Here is a 25,912-nt window from a genome sequence, read left to right as displayed (position 1 = left end):
AGTAGCTCTTGACCACCTTCATTTTGTCAAAGTAGCTCTCAGAGGAAAAAAGGTTGGAGAGCCCTGCTCTAGAGAGAAAGCTGTAAGTGTAGTAGAAAGCAGATAAGGATGTCCTCCTTGTGCTGTTGGTGCTAAGGGTTTAGTAGTCCTATAGCTATCTTTTTGTGTTTTAGTGCTGATAGAAATATCACCAGTCAGACAACAGCTTATAGTTAAAGTATGCACACACACACACACACTGTGCAGGCAGCAAACCAGAGGACAAAGCTTTTCCCCAAAATGATTTCCTCTGAGATTCTGTCTGTCTGCAAGACAGGACGAATGCATTGGTCACAGGCTTATGAAGTTCAAAAACTCCTCCTGTGTGTGTGTGTGTGTGTGTGTGTGTGAGAGAGAGAGACAGCGCTGAGTGTTGAAATGATACTTAGCATTCCAAACAGGCTTATCATCTGGCATCCAGACATCGTCCACACATTATTCCAAGCCAAGACTAATACTAATGCATTTGAAAATGCACAAGTGTTTCGCGAGTGTTCCTGGCCTTCCGTCTAAACAGAAATACTCTCCAGCATCAAAGAAAGGATTCAGTATGCGTCACTGCTGCATTTCTCTCTCACAGAGTGAATTAATTATCATGAGACATACGGTAGCTTGTGGTTTAATAGGCAGCATGAAGAGCAAACTTTTATTTAATGGCTACCCAAAACTTTAATGAAAGGAAGCGCAAAATGAATCTCAAACATTTTCCTCCATGATGTGAGGAAAGGCACCAGGAAGAAGACGCCAGTTTCCATTTGCTCTAACTAGAAGATGGCAGATTTGACTTGGATCAGGTTAAACAGCAAAAATAAAAATAAAAAATCTACTGGGAAATGAGTTCATAAATATTAATCTTAGGAAATGGCTTTTGTTTTAAACAACAGATCTTTGAGATAACTTTTGTCTCTAGTACTGAAGATATTTCTGTTAGCTGAAGTGTTTTTAGCTCCGCCCACTTGTCCTGCTCAACTCATTCAATAACTCTAACCTGGTAAGAAGAGCAAGATTTGCTTCCTCTCCAGGGTCAGTAACGTACTGGACAGGAGTATAGATGTGTATATACAGAGCAAGGAGCCTTAAACAAGGTCCAGAGTTTATTCGTTATACACTTTTCTGACTATCGACCAGCGTTGTCATAGTAACAGTTGTTATTTTGTTGACCGATCACCTGAATGAATGGCTTTTAAAGGATGCTGGTCACGCCGATGTGCTGTATAATGTTTACAAATTCATTTTTTTGAATTGAATCTAAAGCTTCATTACTTAAACCAGTCATAAATCCTGTCACAATCCTCATCTGGAGTAAGTGCAATTTTGCTAAAAGCAGAAGTGCTCTTTATATGAGATATGAGCAGGAATAAAAAGCTCTAATGACTGTAATAAATAAATAAGATATTCCATATTTGCAGGATGCGGTTAGTAATTAAAAGAAAAATAAAGACATTCGGGTTCGAGATCAAAAGATCAATATTAGACGATAGATAAGAATTCCAGCTTTAACTCCGGGATGTTTATACTACTTAGAACTTATGTTTGAACCCACCCATTTTTCAAGTGATCAAAAATATTGGGACATAGAATGAACAGCTCTGAATATCTAATGAGGTAAACTAACATAAATACCAGAGAGCTATCTAGGGGAGAAAAGCAGGGGGAAAAAACCCCATCAGAGCCACCGTACAAGCACAGGTCACGGCCATAAACAACAATATGAAATAAGAAAAAAAAAATACTGATAATTGACCTGGAACGGGTTAGCCAAGGAAAACGACAGCAGTTGATGACAGAAACATTGAAAGAGCTGTGAAGAAAAACCTAAAAACAACAGCAGCAACCTTTCACAGTGTAGGAGTGAAGGTCTCGCAAAATCCATCTTTTAAAAATAATCTAGAGGCTATACCACAAGATGCAAACAACTCATCAGCAGTAAGAAAAAGTCCTGATTTGCAATTCGAAAAGATGAGCCACGAAAGTTCTGCAACCAAGATGAAACGCAAAGAATCAAAGGGCGATCTTCTCGAGTTCCTCTGTGAAACATAGCAGTGGTTGTGTCATGGCTTGGGCTCACGTGGCCGTCTCTGGAACATTCTCACTAAACTAAACCTGATCATGGAACTCATGATGGTGGCAGCACTATGAATTTAGAAGTCTACAGAAACTTTCAGACCGTTTACAGAGACATGTATCTAATCTAACATCAAGTCAATGATCATAAATACATTACTCCCACAACAAAGGACTTCATCAGAGGGAAATGTGGAAGATTTTAGACTGGCCAAGTCGATCACCAGACCCAGACCTTAACCCAACTGCACAGGATTACACCTCCTGAAGGTAAAATCCCCACACAACAACGGTAAACTACACAAGGTAACCCGGTTCCCTGAGAAGGAAACTAGACACTTGCCATAGCATCGGCCGTGATGAAGAGGCATTACAACAGAACATTTATTTTTGGATATCTGTTCCTATACCTTTCCCCACCTAATAATTGGGTGGTCTGATACTAAAGCTTCCACATCTGGATGTAAATATTATTTTATTGTAAATATAAATCGAAATTACGTCGATTTACGTGACCCCAAATGACATTATGATTTATCGTCTTTTATTCATCGTTTAATCTCTTGAACATCTTCATTGTGAAGCAAAATCAGAATCATTTCTTCCAATCTTGCCGTTCCAATACTTTCCGAGCCGGCTGTATGTCAGTAGTGTATAACAACAATAAGTAAGCAAATAAATTCAATTCAATTTTATTTGTATAGCGCTTTTAACAAAGAGCATTGTCTCAAAGCAGCTTTACATGAAAAAACAACATAAGAAAACAACAAACAGACAAACAGTCCTAGATGTTATCCCAAGTGAGCAAGCCTGAGGTGACTGAGGCGAATAAAAAAATCCTACATGCTAGCAAATATTTCAGACACTTCATGCGAATATAATGCACAATTGTAGGTGTATGGTACTACCCGTAGTCCATGTGCTTCATTTATAGAATATCAGATGTTATTTAGGTGGTGGATGTTTTTCTAGTACGCACTGATATGCTAGAGCTAGGATTTTAGTAGAAACGGTGACCTGAGGAGCATCAACACTTTTAGCACACATCAAGACTCACTATTATGATGCGATTAAGTTACTTGTGAGGTGTGAAATGATATTTGCCAAAATAGAAATGTATAACTGGATGAACAGATTATAATTCAATTAAGCAAGATTCATTTAGTTCATAAACACAGCTATAGGCTGGGATCTGCTCCACAGGAAGTGCTGGCTTTAAAAAAAATAAAAAATAAAATAAATAAATAAATAAAAATTCAGTGCTATTAGAGCGGAAGATTATGTGCATAACGCCGGCTGATTAACCTACGCTCCACTTAATCAAACTGAGCTGATAGTTCTGCTCGTGTATTACTTAATGTATGATGATGACTATATGTTAATGATGACATTTTAACGTCATCACCAAGTTAAAAGCAGTGCTTTATTTATATGTGTTCTGTTCCTGAATAATTGGGGACTTCGTTTGAATTGAGCAAGAACTATTAGATGTCTTCTCTCATCTTATCTCATTAAGGAAGTGTCCGAATGATTTATGTTCTCTTTTCATCTTCAAGAAGGACAACACATTGTTTGGCTTTATATGAAAATAAGACTGCTGCTCTGGACATTTTGGACATCTTTAAGGACCTTGGTGATGGAACTACGTCTTTTAGTAATGATTTTGTTAGATCTGGCAACCCTGATCAGCGCTCACACACAGTGCTCTGCAAAGGTAATCAGAGTTCCTTAAAAGTTATCAGATTTTTTCTGGATTACAAATGACTTAGATATTGCGAATCAATATGCTGATTACTTTCATCTATTCTTCCCGGCACTTTGGCTCCAGGTTCTTTACGTTTGTTAGGGTTTCGTTTGTTGACTATAATTTGCGAACACTGCCACCGATTCTCTGGAAGTTGAGTCATGTCACCTGGACTTCCTTCACTACTCATCCGAGCAGCTTCTTCAGACTTCTACTAGAAAGCAGTCCGGTTGCCATGACTCGACTTGGAGATAACCTAACCCAGATGACTGAGAATCTTCAAACACAGCGACACAGCTTCTTAATCCGGTTTCAGATCTTCACTTTATCTTACCTACTCTTGTGCTGGGTTTGGCCTTGTACTTGGGACCATTGTCCCACTGAAAGGTCAAATTTCTCCCAAGCTTTTGCTTGTTTTTTGAGCAGAACTGAAGCAGGATCTCTTGTATCATGCATGCATGATGCTACCACCACCATATTTCACTGTAAGCATGGTATTCACTGAAACGTATTAGACGCAGAACCTGTGTCTTTGCACCGCACTTGCCCAAATACAGTATCCGAACAGATTGTAAGAGCATCTCCTGTGCACAGCCCGCTTCAGGTCAGTTGGTTTCAGGTCTGGCCTCTGGCTCGGTCATTCAGAAACACTGATCTTCTTCATGTTAAGCCATTCCAGTGTTGATTTGGATTTATGCTTTGGGTCAGTGAAATGCTGCAAGGTTAGTAGCTTAGTAGTCAGACACCTGAAGGTTTGACTGGTATTTGTACCTCGTCATGATTCCTTCACCTTGATAAAAAGTCCAGGCTGGAGAAAAGCAGCTCTCAAGCATGGGCAGTGGTAGAGCAAGTGGTTAAGGCTCTGGGTTGTTGTTCAGATGGTTGGTGGTGCTCATCACACCAAATAACACTGATTGGCTTTCATCTGGCTGTTTCTTGAGTACCAGTTTCTTATTAGCCACTCGTTCATACAGTCTGGACTCATGAACTGGTTCGCTGGAGCACCTTCACTCCACTTCTAGCCACTGTTCACCTTTCTATGTCTGTTTTTTTAAGTTTTGAAGTGTCTAGTGCTCGAGTGCTGTGATGCAACTTCCTCACTACTGAGCCAACAGTGCATGCTGGAATATCCAACCTTTTACCTTTTACACAGTATTTCTAATAACTTATGAAATTCTGTTACCTTATCTTTACCTTCCTTCCTTACAATGCTGCTTCACCTTCTTTTTTTTTTTTTTTAACTCATTTTCTTTTCAGACCCACAGTCTTTTCAATAGCAGTTCAACCCAGGCGATTTTTCTTAAGAAAATGGAAGCTGTTTTAATTTCCGAGGTGACGGCCAATTATAAGTCAATTGTGTCCTTGTTAAGATAACATCTTTCTTTCTTTCTTTTTTCTCTTTTTCTTTAAAATACATTCTGACCAATAATTTCTCTCAAACTTTTTTTACTCTTTAAATTCACTGTAGGATAGAAAGAATATGTGAATTTATTCAGGCAAAGCTAATAAATTTCCGAGGGGTTAGATCATTTTTGCACATCACCGTACATCGTTTTCTTCGCATTTCGACGTGAAACCATTTGTGTGCTAATTTTCCGAACGTTATAGAAGCAGGAGACGACGACAAGAAAAACTGAGTAGAGGTTGAACTGCACACGTTTCAGGCAAAATAGCTCAAGCCATCTATAGGAAAAAATAATTAGCAATCAAATGGCATGTCAGCTGTATTTAATGTCTTGTGCTCTGATGTGAGAGTCTTTATTAAAATAAGTGGGTGTGATCCATCTGACCCTGAGCACACTCAAACGTCTCGCCTTCTCATGTTACCTTTACTCATTCATAGCTGAGCGATTCCTATATAAGCAATAGGAACAGAGAAGAAAGAAAGAAAAAGGATCAGCAGGGTCATTAATATTACATCATTTCCCTTCCACTGGTGTTGTGTAAGGGCAAAACAAAGGTTTGTACATAAAGCATTAGCAATAATGGTGTTGCCACATGAGTAGCAGGATCACAGCAGGTGATTTTAAGACGGTGTGTGTGTGTGTGTGGGTTTGTGTTTGCAGGAGCGAGAGCTGCTGAGTCGTATCTCGGAGCTTCAGGAGGAAGTGACACGCAGGAAGAACCACATCGCCGATCTGGATCATGAGATCCATACGCTGAATGAGAACATTAGCACGCTCACCAGGGAGCTGGAGCTCAAGGGCAAAGAGGTGCTGAAGATCCGCAGCGAAGCCAACCAGCAGATCAGGTGTGTGTGTGTGTGTTAAAAAACTTTTTAGAACCCTTTAAGATACCATGAATAAGGTTAGTCACTTTCTCTAACCTTGCTCCTTCCATAGTGCCGAGTTTAAAGCCTAAGCGTTCTCGGTGCACCTCGGCTTTTCCTCTGACGCACTGTTAATATTCATCACCGTTCAGGTTAACCCCTGGCGCTTCCAATAACCACGCCTATCAGTTCTAGCTAATCATATTCGCTCAGGCATTTACCACAGTTCAGGAGTCAATTCACAAAAACATGAGGCGAAGTGTGACTGCGTCACACCTCTGACATCCTGAGATGACATCCTTAAATTATTTTTCAGCCTGTGAAAGATTTACAAGCCATCAAGCAATCGAGTAGCTCAACAACAAAGTCCTAATCAACACGACAGCCTGAAAGAGATTTTGGTGAAGCAGGATGACCATAAATAACATCACCGCCTCATACGGAATGAAGTCGACAGGCCGTCACGCTTGACTTATGTTCTAGTTGACTAGCTACTCGTTTTAAGTAGCCCTCAAGATGAGGAAGTATATTATATGCTTAGATATACAATGGATGTCAACAGTCTACACACCCCTGTTCAAATGGCAGGCTCCTGTGGTGTAAAAAATATGAAATCAATATAAGTCACGTCAGAACTTGAAATGAAAATAAAGTAAAAACACTTCAGGGAAAAATCCAAAAAGTTCCATAAATGTTCCCACACCTTTTGTTCTATCAGCATTGCACATTATGACTTTCCCACTCTTTCTTGCAAAAACATTCTACATCTATCAGATTGTAAGGGAATCTCCTGTGTACAGCTCCTGACCACTTCAGGTCAGTTGGTTTCAGGTCTGGCCTCTGGCTTGGTCATTCAAAAACACTGATCATCTTCATCTTAAGCCATTCCTGTGTTGATTTGTCATGTATGCTTTGGGTCAGTGAAATTCTGCACGGTGAAATTCCTTTTATTCTTCAGCTTAGTAGCCAGACAGACACCTGAAGGTTTTGTACTAAAATGGACTGGTATTTGTAGCTATTCATGAGTCCAGGCCGGAGAAAAGCAGCCCTAAAGCATGGGCAGTGGTACAGCAAGTGGTTAAGACTCTGGGTGGTTGGTGGTTCAAGCCCCAGCACCACCAAGCTGTCATCATTGGGCTTAACCCCCCCCAGTGGTGCCACATCATGGCTGATTCTTGCACTTTGACCCCAACAAGCTGGGATACACAAAGAAAAGAATTTCATTGTGCTGTAATGTGTATGTGACAAAAATAAAAGATTCTGCTGCTTTTCTTCTCCTCATCCAACGTACCTTTTGCAATTGGTCTCATCAGACCACGACACATTGTACCACATGTTTTTGGTGAGAGCTCGGATGTTTTTGGTCAGCCTTCTGTCTAGTGACCCTACCCCATAGTCCAGACATGTGAAAAACAAATCTGAGAGATTGTTGTCACATGAAAAGAATAATCAGAACTTAGTCAGATATTCCTGCAGCTCCTCTAACGTAGGTCTGTTTGCCCCCTTAAACACCACTATATAACAATATATGTGATATATATAAATCGTGTGCTAATTTACGCCACAGGTTATTGTAACTTTTTCTTTTTTCCTCTTTTTCCCCTAAAATGTTTCTGATTTGTTTTTTGCTTCATTTTTATACGTTGTAATTTCAAATCAAGGATGGGAAAAGATTCTGACAGGATTTTTCTTGGTTGCATTGTTTTACTTTAAGAAAAACCTGACATTTTATCAGCAATGTATAGATTTTTGATATCCATTATACACTAATCAGGCATAACATTATGACCAACTGCCTAATATTGTGCGAGTCCCCCTTTTGCTGCCAAAACAGCCCTGACCCGTCCTGCACTGTGTGTTCTGACCCCTTTCTATCAGAACCAGCATTAACTTCTTCAGCAGTTTGAGCAACAGTAGCTCGTCTGTTGGATCGGATCACACGGACCAGCCTTCACTCCCCACGTGCATCAGTGAGCTTTGACCGCCCATGACCCTGTCTCCGGTTCACCACTGTTCCTTCCTTGGACCACTTTTGATAGATACTGACCATCGCAGACCAGGAACCATAGTTTTTATATGCAAAAATATGATTATACTGTTGGTAATATTGGTCATATTTTGGGTGGCTGGAACGGATTAACTGCATTTACATTTTTTCTTATGGGAAGATATGCCCCTATGGATATGCTGCCATTGGCTTTAATGGAAAATTCCACCCTGAAGTGTTTATTTAGTGAAAAAACTACTCATCCTACTTATCTTTGAGTGACAGGAGTGAACAGTGGTGTGTATTTCTTGCCATGCTTTAATATTTAGGAGTCTGTATAGACACATACTGCACATATATGCCAATCAGGCATAACATTATGAACAGTGAGAGGTGAAGTGAATAACACTGATTATTACCTCATCATGGCACCTGTTAGTGGGTGGGATATATTAGGCAGCAAGTGAAGTTGATGTGTTAGAAGCAGGAAAAATGGACAAGTGTAAGGATTTGAGCGAGTTTGACGAAGGGCCAAATTGTGATGGCTAGACCACTGGATCAGAGCATCTCCAACACTGCAGCTCTTGTGGGGTGTTCCCGGTCTGCAGTGGTCAGTATCTATCAAAAGTATCCTTTAACTCCTGTAAGTATCCTTTAAGTCCTATGGTCCCTTGGAGGCCCCACCTCACAACGTATAGGACTTAAAGGATTTGCTGCTAACATCTTGGTGCCAGATACCACAGCACACCTTCAGGGATCTAGTAGAGTCCATGCCTCGACGGGTCAGGGTTAGTTTAGCAGCAAAAGGGGGACCAACACAATATTAGGCAGGTGGTCATAATGTTATGCCTGATCGGTGTATGTTGTATAGCTTTACTGTAATACACTGTACATGTGCTTTTTTTTTTTTTTTTTTTACACACAAGGGTTCATTTCCAATTATTTATCGTGGCAGCAGATCCGGAGCCTTGTGCTAATAATAGCCAATGACAAATCGCTCCTACTCTCCTGTAGAGAAATGAGTGTGGGAAAGCAGATCCTACTCCTGCACTCATCCTCTGTGCACACACATTTGTAGATCTGTCAGGGATGGCCTGTGTGTGTGTGTGTGTGTGGGAGAGAGAGAGAAAGTGAGATTGTGAGTGTGTACACAAATATGATTGTGTGAATTGCTGCTACTCTACACTACAAGGAGAAATGTGCTCAGAATGTTCTGAATAAAAAATCAATAAATAAACAGAAAGAAGTGAATAAAATGCGGTGATCCCATCCAACCTGGTATGTCATGATTTATACACAGCTTTCTTACAGAAGATGGCCGCTATTGTGAAAGAACGAAAGCAGCAGAGCAGCTCGGGGATGGATGAAAGTTAATGGTGTGATCAAACGCAGCATGGTGTACGGGGACGATGATGAATCAGAGGACAGCAGGTTTCTGCCTCGCCACATGATCTCACCGAGTGTGTGTGTGTGTTTTCTCAGGGCTCATGAGCAGGACCTATGTAAGAAGCACGAGCGGGAGATGACTGAGCTGAACGCGCTGCACAACAGGGACACACAGAACATGCTGTCTGACTTCAACAAAGCCCAGGAGCTGCTCAAGGACAAAATCTCAGCCCTGCAGATCCTGTAAGTTCACACGCTGTGTGTTTGAGCAGCAACACCTAGAATACACGAATACACCCTGGATTCAATTCAACACACAGTATGGGTTCGAATGAAATACTCTGGGTTAGTAATGTATGTGAAAATGTTTGTGATGAGGTTGTACTACAACTGTCTGAAATCGGCTGAGATCATTTTAATTGAGCGCTCGTTTAGAGTCAGAGAGTTTATGTTTTAGTCTTTAAACACAGATATTTAATTGTCTGATAATTGAACCAGTGTTTTAATTGGACCATAAGTCTAATTTATGCCTGCTTTTTAAGAGAAGAGCATTTTGTTCGTATGGTGAAGATTTTTGTAAGGAGATAGTTTAGTTAATATTTATGGAAGGAGTCTCCAGCATCCAGAGTCAGTTTTTGGCTTCAGGAAAGTGTGTGTGTGTGTGTGTGTGTGTGTACAGATGAGCAAATATACAGGATCTGTGACTGAATACAGAATGTTTTCAGTAAAAAAAAAATGCAGGTCAAAATCCCAAGGCTAAAGCAAATGAAATGAAACAGCTATGTCCCGGACGAAAGATTTATTACACGTGATAAAACTCTTTATTTCTGATTCTGTTCAATTGAAAGCATTCAAAAAATATCAGTGCATTCAGTGCCTTTGCCTTTGACTTTCTAAATGCCACTTGTGCCATCTCATTTCACATCTTATTAAGAAAATTAACAGCTTGTAAACTTTTTGGAGGACGAGGGAGTCTTTTACGGCCTAACAGAATGAGGTCTCAAGTGAAAGTCTTAACTGGTATTTTTTTCACACTGTTTCCCAGGGCGTCCCCACAGGACCTGGATTTACAGCTTGCTAATTAAGCGCAACACAAATCTTTTTTAATGCCAGCCCCATCTCTGTCGCAATTAATCACAGTGACAATCAAGTTTGCTTGAACCGTCATTAAATTTCAACCCATTTAAGTCTCGCGCAAATTTGATGGCTGTGTTTTTAATTTGTGTTTAGCGTTATCTGCCGGATTGATGGTAAGAGCCAGCTGAGTGGGTATTGTAGTTGCTGTGTCTGTGAAGAATGTAGAATCAGCAGAGAGATGGTTTATTTAGGCAAGTCTGGCCACAGAGTCATCTCCTCCAGCCTCCAGCTAACTCCTCAGCTATAAACTCACTGCCTTGTCCTCCAGCCTCTAGCTAACTCCTCAGGTATCAACTCTCCGCCTTGTCCTCCAGCCTCCAGCAAACTTTGTATACACATATAGAAAGTAAGATGAATGATTAAATGTCTAGCCATTAATTTCCTTTCTGAATGTGAATAGGTGCATTCATATATTTAAAAGAAAACTGTCTAGCAACATGAACAGATTTCTCCTTTAGAAGACTAGGACTGTTCATCAACAAAAGAACTCCAAAGAACCATTTTTTACTAATAGTTTGGATGGATGGATGGATGGATGAAATGGATGGATAGCTGGATGAATGGATGGATGGATCGCTGAATAGATGGCTGGCTAGCAGGCTGAATGAATGTATTCATGGGTATAATGATACATGCATGCATTGCTGAATGGGTAATTAATTTGCTGGATGGATTCATGGATAGATGTCTGACTGAGTTACAAGCTGGGCAGATGGATGATTGGTTGCATGGATGGATGGATGGCAGACTAGCTTTCAATGTAGATGGTTGGATGGATTTATTTGATGAATAGCTAGTTGACCAAATAGATGGATGTTTGACTAGGTGGCATACAAGCAGGTGGAATCTATGCATGCATATGTATATTGATCGATACATTTATGGATGAATGGCCAGTGGGTTTGCTGGGTGAATGGATTGAAAGGTGTCTTATTGGTTGGATTACTAGGAGGATGAATATATGTATGAATGCATCATTATTATTTGTTATGTTTAACTGGCTTTCAGGCTGGATGGAAAAAAAGAGGGTTGAACTGTTGGCTCGATAGAAGGATTCAAGGGTGGATTGAATGTTGGATGGATGGATGGATGTCTGATTGGGTGTGTGGCCAGCAGGCTGGATATATGTATGCCTGGATGCATTATTGTATGTATGTTTAGATAGATATTTTAATTAATGTTGATGGATGGATGGATGGATGGATAGAAAGGTGTCTGTTTGGTTAAATGGCTAACAGGAGAATGTATATATGTATTGAATTACTGTCTCTTACATCTAACTGGTTTCAGTCTGGATGGAAGATGGGAGGGTTGGACTGCTCAAAGGGTGAATAGAGGAAGGGAGGGATTGAGGAATGGGTAAATAAAGGGATAGATTGATGGATGGATAGATAGATAGATAGATAGATAGATAGATAGATAGATAGATAGATAGATGGATAGATAGATAGATGGATAGATGGATAGATGGATAGATAGATGGATGGATGGATGGATGGATGTCTGGTTGGGTGGGTGGCTAGAGGCCCTTAACCCTCAATTGCTCAGTTGTATAAAATGAGATAAACGTTGCTGTGGATAAGGGCATTGTAAATGTAAATACACATGGATGATTGAATCTGAATGGTTTTCAGGCTGGATATGGGGACAGATGGATGGGCGGATTGATGTATGAATTTATTGATGCAGTTGCGAGGAATAAGTTTGTAAATGTTACTTTTTTGACCATTTTATGTGTATAAAAGTAATTAAACAGATGATTAATGACATATAAAATCTCATGAAAAAATACAAGAAACACATTCTCTGGTGATTTCTGTACATCCATTATAGGCTTAGACTAATCATGAATCCAGACACAGAGCAGATATTGATTCATAATGACTCTCTTCATGCTGAGAACAGAGGGATGTGTGAATATGAAGGACTCATTGAGAGAGACAGGTATTCAGAGGTGCTGCTGATTTTAATTACTGTGCGAGATTGAAGTGCAGACAATGATGTGGGATGTAACTTTTACATCGATTTGAAGCTAATGGCTTTCAGAGTGCTCGAAAACATTCTCTTAATTGAATCAGGCATTCCAAAGGAAGTGAATTGCCCATTTACTGGTACAATCTGATGTTTTTTTTCCTGTGAGTAAGACGAAAACTTTATGCTATTGTCTTCAGGCTTGAAGGGACGGAGGAGAAGTTCAGGAACCGGGAGAGCAGGCCAGAAGATCTGCAGGTGATCGCTGAGCTCAAAGACATGGTGGCAGAGAGGGAAGCCCTGGTCAAGAAGCTGGTGGTGAGTGTGTCTCATATAGCGCTCATCAGTATTTCATTACATCACTCCATCAAACTATTAACTACAGCAGATGCCTGAATTAGCAGCTGAGCTTTCCAAAGGTTGTTCTTAGATCTGGTAGATCCTGCAGTGATTTCTTCTGCTGTGTACAGGATGACAAGAAGTTCTACCAGCTAGAGCTTGTGAACAGAGAGACCAACTTCAACAAAGTGTTCAACGCCAGCCCCAACGTCGGTGTAATTAACCCTCTCATTAAGGTAAGCTAATTTCCTCTCTTCGCTCTTGGCTGTTTTAATGCTTTCCCAGCATTTCCATTGACACAAATGAACAGTGTCAGAACATCTTTGGCATCTCCATTCATAATATACAAAGATATATGTCAGGTTCTATGGTGTTAATAATCAAAAAATGGCAGCTTTGCTGTATAACAGATTGTTCAGGAACAGCTACATCTTTAAAAACACGTCCCACCACTACGGATGATTGGCACATCTGCTGAATGGGCAGAGGAACGCTCCCGTATCTATTCCAGTAGCTTATACAGCACATTAACTATGTTCAAGGATTAGAAACAGGGTCATTTGTATTTTATATTCGGTTGCACTGTATCGCGCTTGCTTTCGAAATTTTCCTCCCAAAACACCTCAAAGCTGAGCCAAATAAAGACAGCGATGCTTTTCAATCTAGGACCTCAAAAGAAACCTACAAACCTGTAGGATGAGAGATCTGTGAGAAATTTCCAGAAACACTGACTGTTGCTGAAAGTAAGTATATGAGGCACTTAGAGCCCCACAAAGAGCACTTAAGTTTTAAGAACTCTTACTCTCAAATATTCACAGCCTTTCCAGCTCACAGTTCCAAGGTCGCTGGTTCAATCCTGAGTAGGAGTCTGTTCGAAGTTTCATGTTTTCTCTTGTGTCCGTGTTGGTTTTTATCTCCCACCTCTCAAAAACGTGAACTGGAGAATGTCAGATTCAGATCGTTTCCAGGTGTAAATGTGTGTGTGAACGTCTATAAACGTGATAATGGAGGGTGTATCCCTGCCGCACACACAGCCTTCCCTGTATGGCCTCTGGATCTAAATCAACCCTGACTAAATCAATCCTGACGGATTTAAAATTGTGTATATATATATGTAAATGTAAATATATGTTATATATATAATTATATGCATCTCCAAAAAAATTTATATAGAGTAGAGTTTACACAGATCAGGCATAACATTATGACCACCTGCCTAATATCGTGTTGGTCCCCCTTTTGCTGCCAAAACAGCCCTGACCCGTCCTGCACTGTGTATTCTGACACCATTCTATCAGAACCAGCATTAACTTCTTCAGCAATTTGTCTGTTGGATCGGATCACACGGGCCAGCCTTCGCTTCCCACGTGCATCAGTGAGCCTTGGTCGCCCATGACCCTGTCACCGGTTCACCACTGTTCCTTCCTTGGACCACTTTTGATAGATACTGACCACTGCAGACCGGGAACACCCCACAAGAGCTGCAGTTTTGGAGATGCTCTGATCCAGTCGTCTAGTCATCACAATTTGGCTCTTATGGTCAAACTCACTCAAATCCTTACGCTTGTCCATTTTTCCTGCTTCTAACACATCAACTTTGAGGACGAAATGTTCACTTGCTGTCTAATATATCCCACCCACTAACAGGTGCCATGATGAGAAGATAATCTTCAATTATCTGCTCATAATGTTATGCCTGATCAGTGTATATGTGTATATACAGTACTCACTTCCTGTAGAGAAAAATGCACCTATCGTATCTGTTATTATCAGAGGCTTTAATACTGTAATAAGTATTTAAACCATTTTATGCCTCAACGCTGCCGAATTCTCGATTCACAAAGTGATTTGTTTTTCAAAAACAGCAGCATTGATGGTCCATTTCAGCTGCAAGGCAAATCCCAGGTTTATATTAATGCATGTTATTTTTATTTCTGTAGCTGCGGTGTATCAGGAATAAAACCCCCATATGCTTCAGGGTAGTAACAGTAACTCGGTTTTGTGTCAGGGTCATTGTGACACCACCACCACCCTAACCCTTAACAGTGTTTTATTCCGTACTTAACGAGCAAGCAACCGTGAAACTTTTTATCTGTACATATTTTATGAGTCACTGGTTAGAGATGATGAGCTATTTTAAACAGCAATATCCTGTACTGTAGCAGGCTACTGTAATTTCCCTGCGTTATACAGTAGCAGAGCATCTTTCCATCACAACACCACTGTGTATATGATAAAGCTAAAAACCTGAATATGTGTAAATAATAAAATCCCAAGGAAGTGAAGATTGCGTGGGCTTTTTTTTTTTTTAAGATTTAACTTTTACTGCACCAGAGTTTCTAATCCTTGACTGTAGAAATATAAGCGCATGTGTTCACCTCTCACTCCCCTGCTGATGAAGGCCTTTAAAATACAAGAATGCAATCACACAGCCCGAATATCCAGAGTAAAGCTCAGATCGGTTTTACAGATCGGTTATAACCTCATGTTGTGGAGCAAAGTCGAGTGGTTCGTATCATCTCAGCGTTAGAGTGGCTTCTAGATCAGGGCTTCTTAAACGTTTTTGTTAACTGAAAAAAAATAAATACCTTTTTGTTGTTTTCTGAACTTTCCATCTAGTTGTTTTGTAGAGGTTTGGATTAAAGCCATTCGATTCAACATGCTAGTCAAACCAACCATATGGACCTGAGTATAAATATATCAACTTTGCCATTGATCTAGACAGAAAGTGTATTTTCCCATTCACGGCTTCAGCTGGGGGGCTGGGGGGGTTCAGCTAGTCAGATTAACCAAAGAGTTCGTGCAGGTAAAACCCCAAACTTCTCTCACACTGGATTTTTGAAGAAGCATTTCTGTAGTGTTTCATTTTCTGTGTGTGTGTGTGTGTGTGTGTTTCTACCACCGTGGATCTGTCTGTGTGTATGTGTGTGTCCAGTGTGTGTCGTATGTGTTTAGACATCCAACTCTTTGCTTTCCAAGCCATTCTGTCAGCACTAACTCTTATTCCGACACATCTGGCTGAGCTCGACTGTCGCTTTCCACAGCTGAGCGGCTGCCAGCTTGACCACTTGATCTGATCTCAATCTATGGAGAAGTTTATAGCAGGGAGCGTCAGGCTACACCAGCTCTCCTAGCTACTTATACATACATATTTTTTTGTTGTCTGCTTTTTTTTTTTGTGTTCTTTTGTATAGCAAAAGAGAAAGAATGACAAAACGTCCACCCGATTCAGCAGCTCGCCCAATCTAAGGGCCAATGCGGAGGCTGGGGGGACAGGGAGCGGGCCACCCCAGCCTAATCGCCTTGAACCCATCCCCAACTCCCCCATTCACCAGCTGGAGCTCAACACCAGCAAACCACTGCCCCCACCGACCCCTCCCTCCGAACCCAAGAAATTCACGAGGTGAGCTACACCTCTCTCCGCCACAGACGCCTCTCTCTCTCTCTCTCTCTGTCTTTCTCTCTGTCTTTCATTTTCTATCTCTCTCGCCCAGCGGACGAGCACGCCAGCATGACGCTCACCTTTGCGCTCATCTCCAAAAACATTTCTAACCACTGCTGCCGTATCCCTTTTGAGAAACTGGAAAGAATCCAATGTGACACTGAGGATTGCTTTTCTCTGATAAACAGAGGGCGTGAAATCAGGAATAAGAAACCTAAAGCATCAATCGCAGCCTTTTGAAACATGTCATTAACTCGAGTAATGAAAGCCCTCGACCTTTTAAGCTCGCCGGCTTAAAGGAGGGGGCGGAGTGAAGAGTCCTCCCTCCATCAGCATGCTGTTAGAAGAACTTTTTTTCTTCTTCTTCTTCTTCTTCTTCGTATTTTGTCTCTGAGAGATATCGATTCGTGTCGTGACACAGAACGCAGTTTGGTTTCTTTCCAGATGACGGGAAAAAGGGGATACCTCTTCTTCACCCTAATGTTTATGTATGAGTATTATTATTACTATAATAAATGGCATTGGAATGCAAAAGGGAGCATGTGTCCCCACCGTCAGAGTGCACGCTGGGAGTTGGTGTCTTTCTGTCTTTCTGTGTGACACGTAACATCTCCATTGTCCAGTTGTGCACTTTAAGGTCATGTGATCTAATAATGTATTGAACTTCTTCATGCATTATCGTTCTCTGTACGTATCTCTGTGTGTACGTGTTTTACTGCATTCTGCTCGGCATGTTTGTTTGTTTGTTTCTGTGTGTGTGTATGGTGTGTGTGGTGTGATTGTCGAGCATGCGTGCTTGTGCATCGTGTCTGGGGGCACCGCTGTGCGATTCTGCATGCACGCTGTTCTGAATGGGAATGAAGCGAGCGAGGCGGATCACCCTACATTGTCATGGGAATCGTCCAGAGCCTCAAACACACACTCACAGGCTGCCAGGCTCAAAGCAGGACAAGGTGACCCTGAATCCAGAGCCACACCATGGCACAGCACCTAGCTAAGCACACACACACACACACACACTAAAATTATACTAACTAAATAAATTCTAGCTCCAAACACCTACAATATTAGTCATTTAACTTCTTCAAGCTGATAGGAAGGTGTTATAATTATAATATTCTTGTGTATGTAGTGTTTATAATATAATGTTATAATGTTATCCATCTGATATTGACACACTTCCTAAAAAAACGATAAGATTATTGATGATAAGATGGATTGGAGATTTTAAAGGTGCCATATTTTTTATTATTTATTATTATTTTTTTACTGAATAAAATATAAAACACATTGATTTTTTATGCTTTAAGTGTCATGTTTAAATGTTTATATCATTTATAAATTATTATTCCATGTTATAGTCCATGCCCCCTAGTTATTAATATATTAATATATTAATACATACGACTGAATGTGTAGTATAATAATAATAATAATAATAATAATAATAATAATAATAATAATAATAATAATAATGTGCTGAGGTGAGTTAATGCTACTTGATTAAATGTCATTAGCGTAATCATGTAGCTTGGCTGTATATCGGCTTGCTAGCGAACAGACAAACATTATGCATGTCATTATAATCAGCCATCTTCAAATCAGTGCTCTATAACCTGCTGCTGTTCCAGATTTAAACAGTAAAATGCTAATAAATAATTAATGCTAATGCTCAGTGCTGGTCTGAGAGAAAAGCGGCAAGGTACAGAGGTCTAAGGAGTTTGTAAGGATTATACTTTTGTCTTTAGGAAACAAATGAAGGGATTTTATTTGGCACTTTGCAGCGTGTCTCTTTTCCCTCATCATTTTAAGCGTTAAGTTAATTAGCTAGCATTAGCCGCCTATGTTTAATGGTGTGCTCAAATGGAATTTGTGGATTTGAGCTTTCAACACGGGAAGATGAACACACAATACGCGCACCGTTCGAGTGCCTAAAGTGCCCAAAGAGTGCCGTTGCTAGGCAACTGGGAAATCAATGTGGTTAATGAGAGAGGCTAATTACTTAACTATCTAGCGATTAAGTCTTTCATGTGAAAAATGTAAAGGAAGGATGACAATGGAACAGAGACCGAATCACCAGGGATATCAGATGCGGTGGGAAATTACTCCGAAAAGGCTTGTGTGAGACTAAAATGTACAAGACATCATAATTACACTTAGCATTAACCGCTAACCTCCATGAGTTTGTTTATACTGAAAAAACAACGCCGGGTCACTACTCAGCTGTCACGATTTCATTACATTAGACTCAATAGATGCTCATCGACATGGGACAACAACTGATGGATGTATAGCTAACTTGTTCAGTTCTCTTTGTTTTCATGGATATTTCAGTTAGCATGAGGTGAAAAATCTCAGTGAGAACCAAAACTTTAGAAGAGAGAGGAAGGAGCAAAGCAAATCTCCTTCCCATCATCAGCACTAATGAAGCAGAGCCATAAAGTCCTGCATGTTCATTGCCCACTCATTGACTCACTAATAAAGTCTTTTAATGCATATTAGCACCAAACTGTCATTTAGTCACAAACTCAAATCTTCTCTCATATCTGTTGGGATTGTTTTTGATTTTTTACTTCAACCGTATTGGAGATTTTGGGTGGTTTTGTGCCCTGGATGTTTGTAAAGACCGCAGGATGTTTGTAAAGACCACAGGATGTTTGTAAAGATTGCAGGGTGTTTGTAAAGATCGCAGGATGTTTGTAAAGATCGCAGGATGTTTGTAAAGATCTCAGGGTGTTTGTAAAGATCGCAGGGTGTTTGTAAAGATCGCAGGGTGTTTGTAAAGATCGCAGGATGTTTGTAAAGATCACAGGATGTTTGTAAAGATCGCAGGGTGTTTGTAAAGATCACAGGGTGTATGTAAAGATCGCAGAGTGATTGTAAAGATCGCAGAGTGATTGTAAAGATCGTAAGATGTTTGTAAAGATCGCAGGATGTTTGTAAAGATCGCAGGATGTTTGTAAAGATCGCAGGATGTTTGTAAAGATCACAGGGTGTATGTAAAGATCGCAGAGTGATTGTAAAGATCGCAGGATGTTTGTAAAGATCGCAGGATGTTTGTAAAGATCGCAGGATGTATATAAAGATGGTAAGATGTTTGTAAAGATTGCAGGATGTTTGTAAAGATCGCAGGGTGTTTGTAAAGATTGTAAGATGTTTGTAAAGATCGCAGGATGTTTGTAAAGATCGCAGGATGTTTGTAAAGATCGCAGGATGTTTGTAAAGATCACAGGGTGTATGTAAAGATCGCAGAGTGATTGTAAAGATCGCAGGGTGTTTGTAAATATCGTAAGATGTTTGTAAAGATCGCAGGATGTTTGTAAAGATCGCAGGATGTATATAAAGATGGTAAGATGTTTGTAAAGATCGCAGGATGTTTGTAAAGATCGCAGGGTGTTGGTAAAGATCGTAAGATGTTTGTAAAGATCGCAGGATGTTTGTAAAGATCGCAGGATGTTTGTAAAGATGGTAAGATGCTTGTACAGATTGCAGGATGTTTGTAAAGATCGCAGGGTGTTTGTAAAGATCGCAGGGTGTTTGTAAAGATCGCAGGGTGTTTGTAAAGATCGCAGGATGTTTGTAAAGATGGTAAGATGCTTGTACAGATTGCAGGATGTTTGTAAAGATCGCAGGGTGTTTGTAAAGATCGCAGGGTGTTTGTAAAGATCGCAGGGTGTTTGTAAAGATCGCAGGATGTTTGTAAAGATGGTAAGATGTTTGTAAAGATTGCAGGATGTTTGTGAAGATTACAGGATGTTTGTAAAGATCGCAGGATGTTTGTAAAGATCGCAGGATGTTTGTGAAGATTACAGGATGTTTGTAAAGATCGCAGGATGTTTGTAAAGATTATTGGATGTTTGTAAAGACCGTAAGATGTTTGTAAAGATTACAGGATGTTTATAAAGATTGTAAGATGTTTGTAAAGATTATTGGATGTTTGTAAAGATTATTGGATGTTTGTAAAGATTACAGAAAGCCTGTAAAGATCACAGGATGTTTATAAACATTTTATTGTTTGTTGTTTTATTCTTTTTAAAGCCACCTCAATAAAAATGAAGCTTCTTAAAGACACTTAAGTTTGCAGCTGCAGCTGTGAGGCCTAGGTTAGGACCTGTGGGGTTCTATTAAAGGACCCTTTTACTTCTCAATGCAGAAAAATCTGATGATTAAAAGAAATGATTAAATAACTTCCAAATTTTGTTCGGACTTGAGTATAAAGTGAAATGTTCAGTGTAATTACAATTTCAAATCAAATGCAGTCGTACAAAATGCTTTCAGAGCAGAAGCTTCATAGGCTGGGTTTTGGGGTTTTTCCACTTTTTATTTCATTTTAAGTGAATGATATGTTTATCTATTCAGTTTTTTTAATGCATGAAAACTGCATTGCAGTATAACCACTACACTCCCATTCTCTCTCTCTCTCTCTCTCTCTCTCTCTCACACGCACTCATTCTCTCTCCTTTTTCTTCCCCTTCCCTCACTTTCTTCTTTGTATGTCTTTCTCCTTCTCTCTCTGTCTTTGTTCTTCTTCTTCTTTTGTGCACTCTCTCACTCTCTACCCTTCTCTCTCTCTTTCTTCTTCTTCTCCTTCTTCTTCTTCTTTCCCTTCTCTCTCTCTCTCTCTCTCTCTCTTCTTTTTCTTCCCTTTCCCTCACTTTCTTCTCTTTGTATGTCTTTCTCCTTCTCTCTCTGTCTTTGTTCTTCTTCGTCTTATGCACACTCTCTCTCTCACTCTTTCTGCTATTCTCTCTCTCCCTCTCTGTCTGTCTCTCTCTCTCTCTGTCTCACTCTCTCTCTCTCTCTCTCTTCTACTTCTTTCCCTTCCCTCTCTTTCTTCTCTCATTCTCTCATTCTCTCTCTCTCTCTCTCTCTCTCTCTCTCTCTATCTCTCCCCCCCACAGCCCTCCTGAGACAGAAGACTCACCCCCGACCTCCCCAGATCCTCAAAGACAAGAGTGGTTCGCCCAGTACTTCACCTTCTGACTTTTAGCATCCCCAAAGCATGTCAGCCAAGCCAAAAGAGGAGAAAAACACTCACACAAACACCTAGAGAAAAAAAGCTATCTTCATCTTTACATCCTTCTAACTGTTCTGTTTTCTTTCTCCACTGTGAATGGGTTTCTTTTTTGTACAGTGATTAATAATAATAATAATATTGAGAATAATAATAATTATAATAATAATAAAATAAAGTACGTTTGACGTTGCATCTCATGGCGTTTCTCAAGAGTGATGCAAATTCTGCTGCTGACGATGATGACGACGATTATGATGATGATGACGATGATGATGATGATGATTTATTAAATGCAGTATAAAGTCCTTGTCCTTCTCCCTGTATCTTATTTTAGATTATTGGCACTGTAATGAGAGTTTGTTTACAGCTGCATAAATCCACTTTTGGTAGAATTACAACTGTTTGTATGGTCGTCTCAACACAGATACAATGATGTCTCGCCAATTTTAAAAAGAAAAATGCATATTTTATATTTATATTACACTGGATGTATGCTTACAGAATAAATGATTATTGTGAGATTTAACTGTGTCATTTGTCATCAATTATTGAACTGCAAAGCAATAATAATCAGGACGGAGAGAATTTACAGTTTCATATGAAGCCTGAATAGAAATTACTCGTTTTCATTGTTTGTTTGTTTGTTTGTTTGTTTTTAGCGGCACGCTTTCTGGAGTGTACCATTTTTCGTAACAAACGAGCGCTACGTCTAGTTGCTGTTTTGCGCGGGCTTCGAAAAACAGAAAACAAGATGTTGTAAAATAAATACTTGAAACATTTTTATTAAAGTCTAGTTACTAACATGACATCACTCAAAAGCTCAACGCTTTTAATTATTATTATTATTATTTTATTACTATCAGTTTTGCTATTTGGTTACGTCTAAAAATGGACATTTCGGCAACTACTCTCAAATGAATAACATAGTATGCAGCTAGTGCACTATGTAACCCGTTGTTTTCTACCTGACGTAGTGCACTTGTGTAGGGAATAGTGCGCTATTTGGGATTCAGCCCTCTGTTTAGCCTGACTTTCTGGAATGTACCACTATTCCTGTTAAGCGGGTTGAAACGATAATTCACGAGTTTTGCATAAGCGTCGAAAAAACTATAAGACCATGTAACATATATATTATACACGTTATAAAGTATGTTTTATCTATACGTTACACACTGACTAATTTATTGATCGTAAATTGTGATTTTTTTCGTCAGTGTTGCTCACCGCTCCCCTAAATCTGATGAACATGAAGAGCCCGGCGCCAAATCTGAAGCACGTTGATACACACACACACACACACACAGGTGTAAGGATAAGCTTTAGAAACCAACCGTGTGGAAAAGTCATGAACACTCCAACTTTAGGTAAATTATATTATTATAAAAAAATGTCAAATTCTAAATATGGTGTTATTTGTCAACGAGGAAGTTATACTCAGCTGGCTGGCTAACGTGCTAAAATGCTAAACAGTACAATTTCAGACTTTTTTAAACGCTTAAAGCATTTCCGCCATTTTTGTTGTTATTTGTAAGTAATTATATATATATATAAGTATAAATATCTCGTGCTAGACAATATTTCTAACTGGTATGTTTGTTAAAGTGTCGGTATTTAATAAGGCAGACTAATTAAAGTAGCTCAGGGTGTTTCAAACTACTGGTACAGGGGCTGGTCGATATGACAGAAAATATCGTATCACGATTAAAGACACGCGATATTACATATCACGGTATTCAGGTTTCTAATAAAGTTTAGAAGGGATGCATTAAAAATGTTTGTTCTAAATCATAAGAAGTCTGTTTATTATTGTGTTTCGTGATATAATATGAGAAAGAAATCTGTATCTGGGAATTGACAGAGGGATAACTGTTAAAGGGATTAACTCGGCTAATACCAGACATAGCAAAGAAAATGACTCAACTCCAAGTTTAGGAAGTTGACAATCAATCAAAATGGCTGCTCACGACATCAACCGTAAACAAATTTGTTTATTATTTAAATGAGTTATATTGTGTATTTTGCCCCGGAAGGATGTTTTCTAAGTTTTATAACGCTGACTATTGCTCTTAGAGTTTTCAGGAGCTCATCACAGGACTAGACTTTGAGGCTGCTATGTTTTTGTTTTTTCTCCCCCTACTTTGCAGCTTGAACTCACAGAGGTAGAACATGATATAACGGCAAGATCTTCAAGGACTTAGAAGGTGAGTCGAAAGCTTTAGACCCTAAACCACGCCTCGTACCCGAGTCTGATGTCCTTTGGTGCAACTCTGGGCTGAGAGGTTTTTTATTTAGAAACCACATACACCATATTGCCAAAAGTTTTGGGACACCCCTCCAAATCATTGAGTTCAGGGGTTGGGCTCGGCCCCTTAGTTCCAGTGAAAGGAACTCTTAATGCTTCAGCTTCATACCAAGACATTTTGGACAATTTCATGCTCCCAATTTTGTGGGAACAGTTTGGGGATGACCCCTTCCTGTTCCAACATGACTGCACACCAGTGACCAAAGCAAGGTCCATAAAGACATGGATGAGTGAGTTTGGTGTGGAGGAACTTCAGAGTCCTGACCTCAACCTGATAGAACACCTTTGGGATGAATTAGAGTGGAGACTGTGAGCCAGACCTTCTCGTCCAGCATCAGTGCCTGACCTCACAAATGCACTTCTAGAGGACTGGTCAAACATTCCCAATAACACACTCCTAAACCTTGTGGAAAGCCTTCAGAAGAGTTGAAGCTGTTATAGCTGCAAAGGGCAAGACAACTCCATATTACATTCATGTGCATGTAAAGGTAGACGTCCCAAAACTATTGGCAATCTAGTGTATGTTCTGAACAGCTCAGCGTGGATTGAGGTGAGTGTGAGGTGAGCGAGTCGAGAGTGAAGATAATAAAAAGTAAATGTAGTACAGAATAATTTAGAAGGAAAATGGATTGGAAGAAAAGGACGTTTTCTTTATTAACTGTGCAACAGTGTGTGTGTGCGGCTGCAGGAAGAGGACTTCTGTCTTTAAAAACATCGACTTCAGGGGGAAATTGAGCAGATCTCGGGGATATTAGGTTAAATTAGTGTTGCATAAATTTAAATATTATGAGATGAAGCTGATGCAGTCAGATTTATTCTCCTGATAAACTCCAGTTTAGTTCAGATGAGCCGTGTGTGAGTGACTCCTCGTTATAGAGGCTTGTAAACTTGAGTGAAGGAAGGTCAGAGGTCATGCCCTGATGAGGAGCTTTATTGCGTCTGAAGCGTCCTTTCTCTTCCAGGCTGAAGATGTGGCTGAACTCGGAGCAGACGGCTCTCGCAGGCCTGATGTTCCAAAGCTATGTGACGGAGCATCACAGGAACGACATCCTTCAGATCCTGCAGGAAGCCGATGAAGATGCGCACTATTCGCTCGTGGTCAACGCTATGACCTTATTCGAGGCCAACATGGAGGTGGGCGAGTATTTCAACGCCTGCCCCAGCCAGGTTCTGCACGTGTTCGACGAGGCTCTTCACGCCGCCGCGCTCGCCGTCTCTCGGGCCGAGCCGCCGCAGGGCTGCGTAAAGCTGAAGCGCAACCTGCATGTCCGTGTTTCAGGTAAGATTACCAGGGGGAAATTAGAACACATGGTATCTGTTAGTTTTGAGTGTGTGTGTGTGTGAGGAGTGTGTGTGTGTGTGAGGAGTGTGTGTGTGTGTGAGGAGTGTGTGTGTGTGTGAGGAGTGTGTGTGTGTGTGTGAGGAGTGTGTGTGTGTGTGTGAGGAGTGTGTGTGTGTGTGTGAGGAGTGTGTGTGTGTGAGAGAGGTGTGTGTGTGTGTGAGAGAGGAGTGTGTGTGTGTGTGTGTGTGAGAGAGGTGTGTGTGTGTGAGAGAGGTGTGTGTGTGTGAGAGAGGTGTGTGTGTGTGAGAGAGGAGTGTGTGTGTGAGAGAGGAGTGTGTGTGTGAGAGAGAGGAGTGTGTGTGTGAGAGGAGTGTGTGTGTGAGAGGAGTGTGTGTGTGAGAGGAGTGTGTGTGTGAGAGGAGTGTGTGTGAGAGAGGAGTGTGTGTGAGAGAGGAGTGTGTGTGTGTGTGTGTGTGTGAGGAGTGTGTGTGTGTGTGTGAGGAGTGTGTGTGTGTGTGTGAGAGAGAGGAGTGTGTGTGTGTGTGTGAGAGAGAGGAGTGTGTGTGTGTGTGTGAGAGAGAGGAGTGTGTGTGTGTGTGAGAGGAGTGTGTGTGTGTGAGAGAGGAGTGTGTGTGTGTGTGAGAGAGAGAGGAGTGTGTGTGTGTGTGAGAGAGAGGTGTGTGTGTGTGAGAGAGAGGTGTGTGTGTGTGTGAGAGAGAGGTGTGTGTGTGTGTGAGAGAGAGGTGTGTGTGTGTGTGAGAGAGAGGTGTGTGTGTGTGTGAGAGAGAGGTGTGTGTGTGAGGAGTGTGTGTGTGTGAGAGAGAGGAGTGTGTGTGTGTGTGAGAGAGAGAGGAGTGTGTGTGTGTGTGAGAGAGGTGTGTGTGTGTGAGAGGTGTGTGTGTGTGTGAGAGAGGTGAGAGAGGTGTGTGTGTG

At 40.5% G+C, this 25,912-nt stretch overlaps 2 protein-coding genes across 7 annotated transcripts in view; both read left to right on the top strand.

The window, feature by feature from the left end:
- Window positions 1-21,906, top strand: part of fam184ab (family with sequence similarity 184 member Ab) — a 151,905-nt gene extending 129,999 nt beyond the window's left edge. Inside the window, exons 14-19 of one of the 2 annotated variants that reach the window (XM_058379690.1) lie at window positions 5,914-6,098; window positions 9,586-9,732; window positions 12,798-12,915; window positions 13,068-13,172; window positions 16,131-16,339; window positions 21,280-21,906. In XM_058379690.1, coding sequence (XP_058235673.1) covers window positions 5,914-6,098; window positions 9,586-9,732; window positions 12,798-12,915; window positions 13,068-13,172; window positions 16,131-16,339; window positions 21,280-21,361 — 846 coding nt within the window. In that variant the 3' untranslated portion in view covers window positions 21,362-21,906. The remainder of the gene's footprint in view (window positions 1-5,913; window positions 6,099-9,585; window positions 9,733-12,797; window positions 12,916-13,067; window positions 13,173-16,130; window positions 16,340-21,279) is intronic. The other variant, XM_058379691.1, reaches the window with a different exon arrangement.
- A 624-nt stretch (window positions 21,907-22,530) lies between these two features.
- The window catches only part of mcm9 (minichromosome maintenance 9 homologous recombination repair factor), a 43,424-nt gene continuing 40,042 nt past the window's right edge, over window positions 22,531-25,912 (top strand). For all 5 annotated transcript variants that reach the window (XR_009203579.1, XR_009203577.1, XR_009203576.1 and 2 more), the window contains exons 1-3: window positions 22,531-22,759; window positions 23,540-23,596; window positions 24,660-24,976. Coding sequence is in view for 1 of the 5 variants with exons in the window: in XM_058379501.1 (XP_058235484.1) it covers window positions 24,667-24,976 (310 nt within the window). In the remaining 4 variants the exon portion in view is untranslated. The remainder of the gene's footprint in view (window positions 22,760-23,539; window positions 23,597-24,659; window positions 24,977-25,912) is intronic.

Source organism: Hemibagrus wyckioides, linkage group LG25, assembly GCF_019097595.1.
Source record: "Hemibagrus wyckioides isolate EC202008001 linkage group LG25, SWU_Hwy_1.0, whole genome shotgun sequence".
In the NCBI taxonomy this organism is placed as follows: domain Eukaryota; kingdom Metazoa; phylum Chordata; class Actinopteri; order Siluriformes; family Bagridae; genus Hemibagrus; species Hemibagrus wyckioides.
Note: the sequence above shows the minus strand (reverse complement) of the source record. Positions and strands in the feature narration are given on the sequence as shown.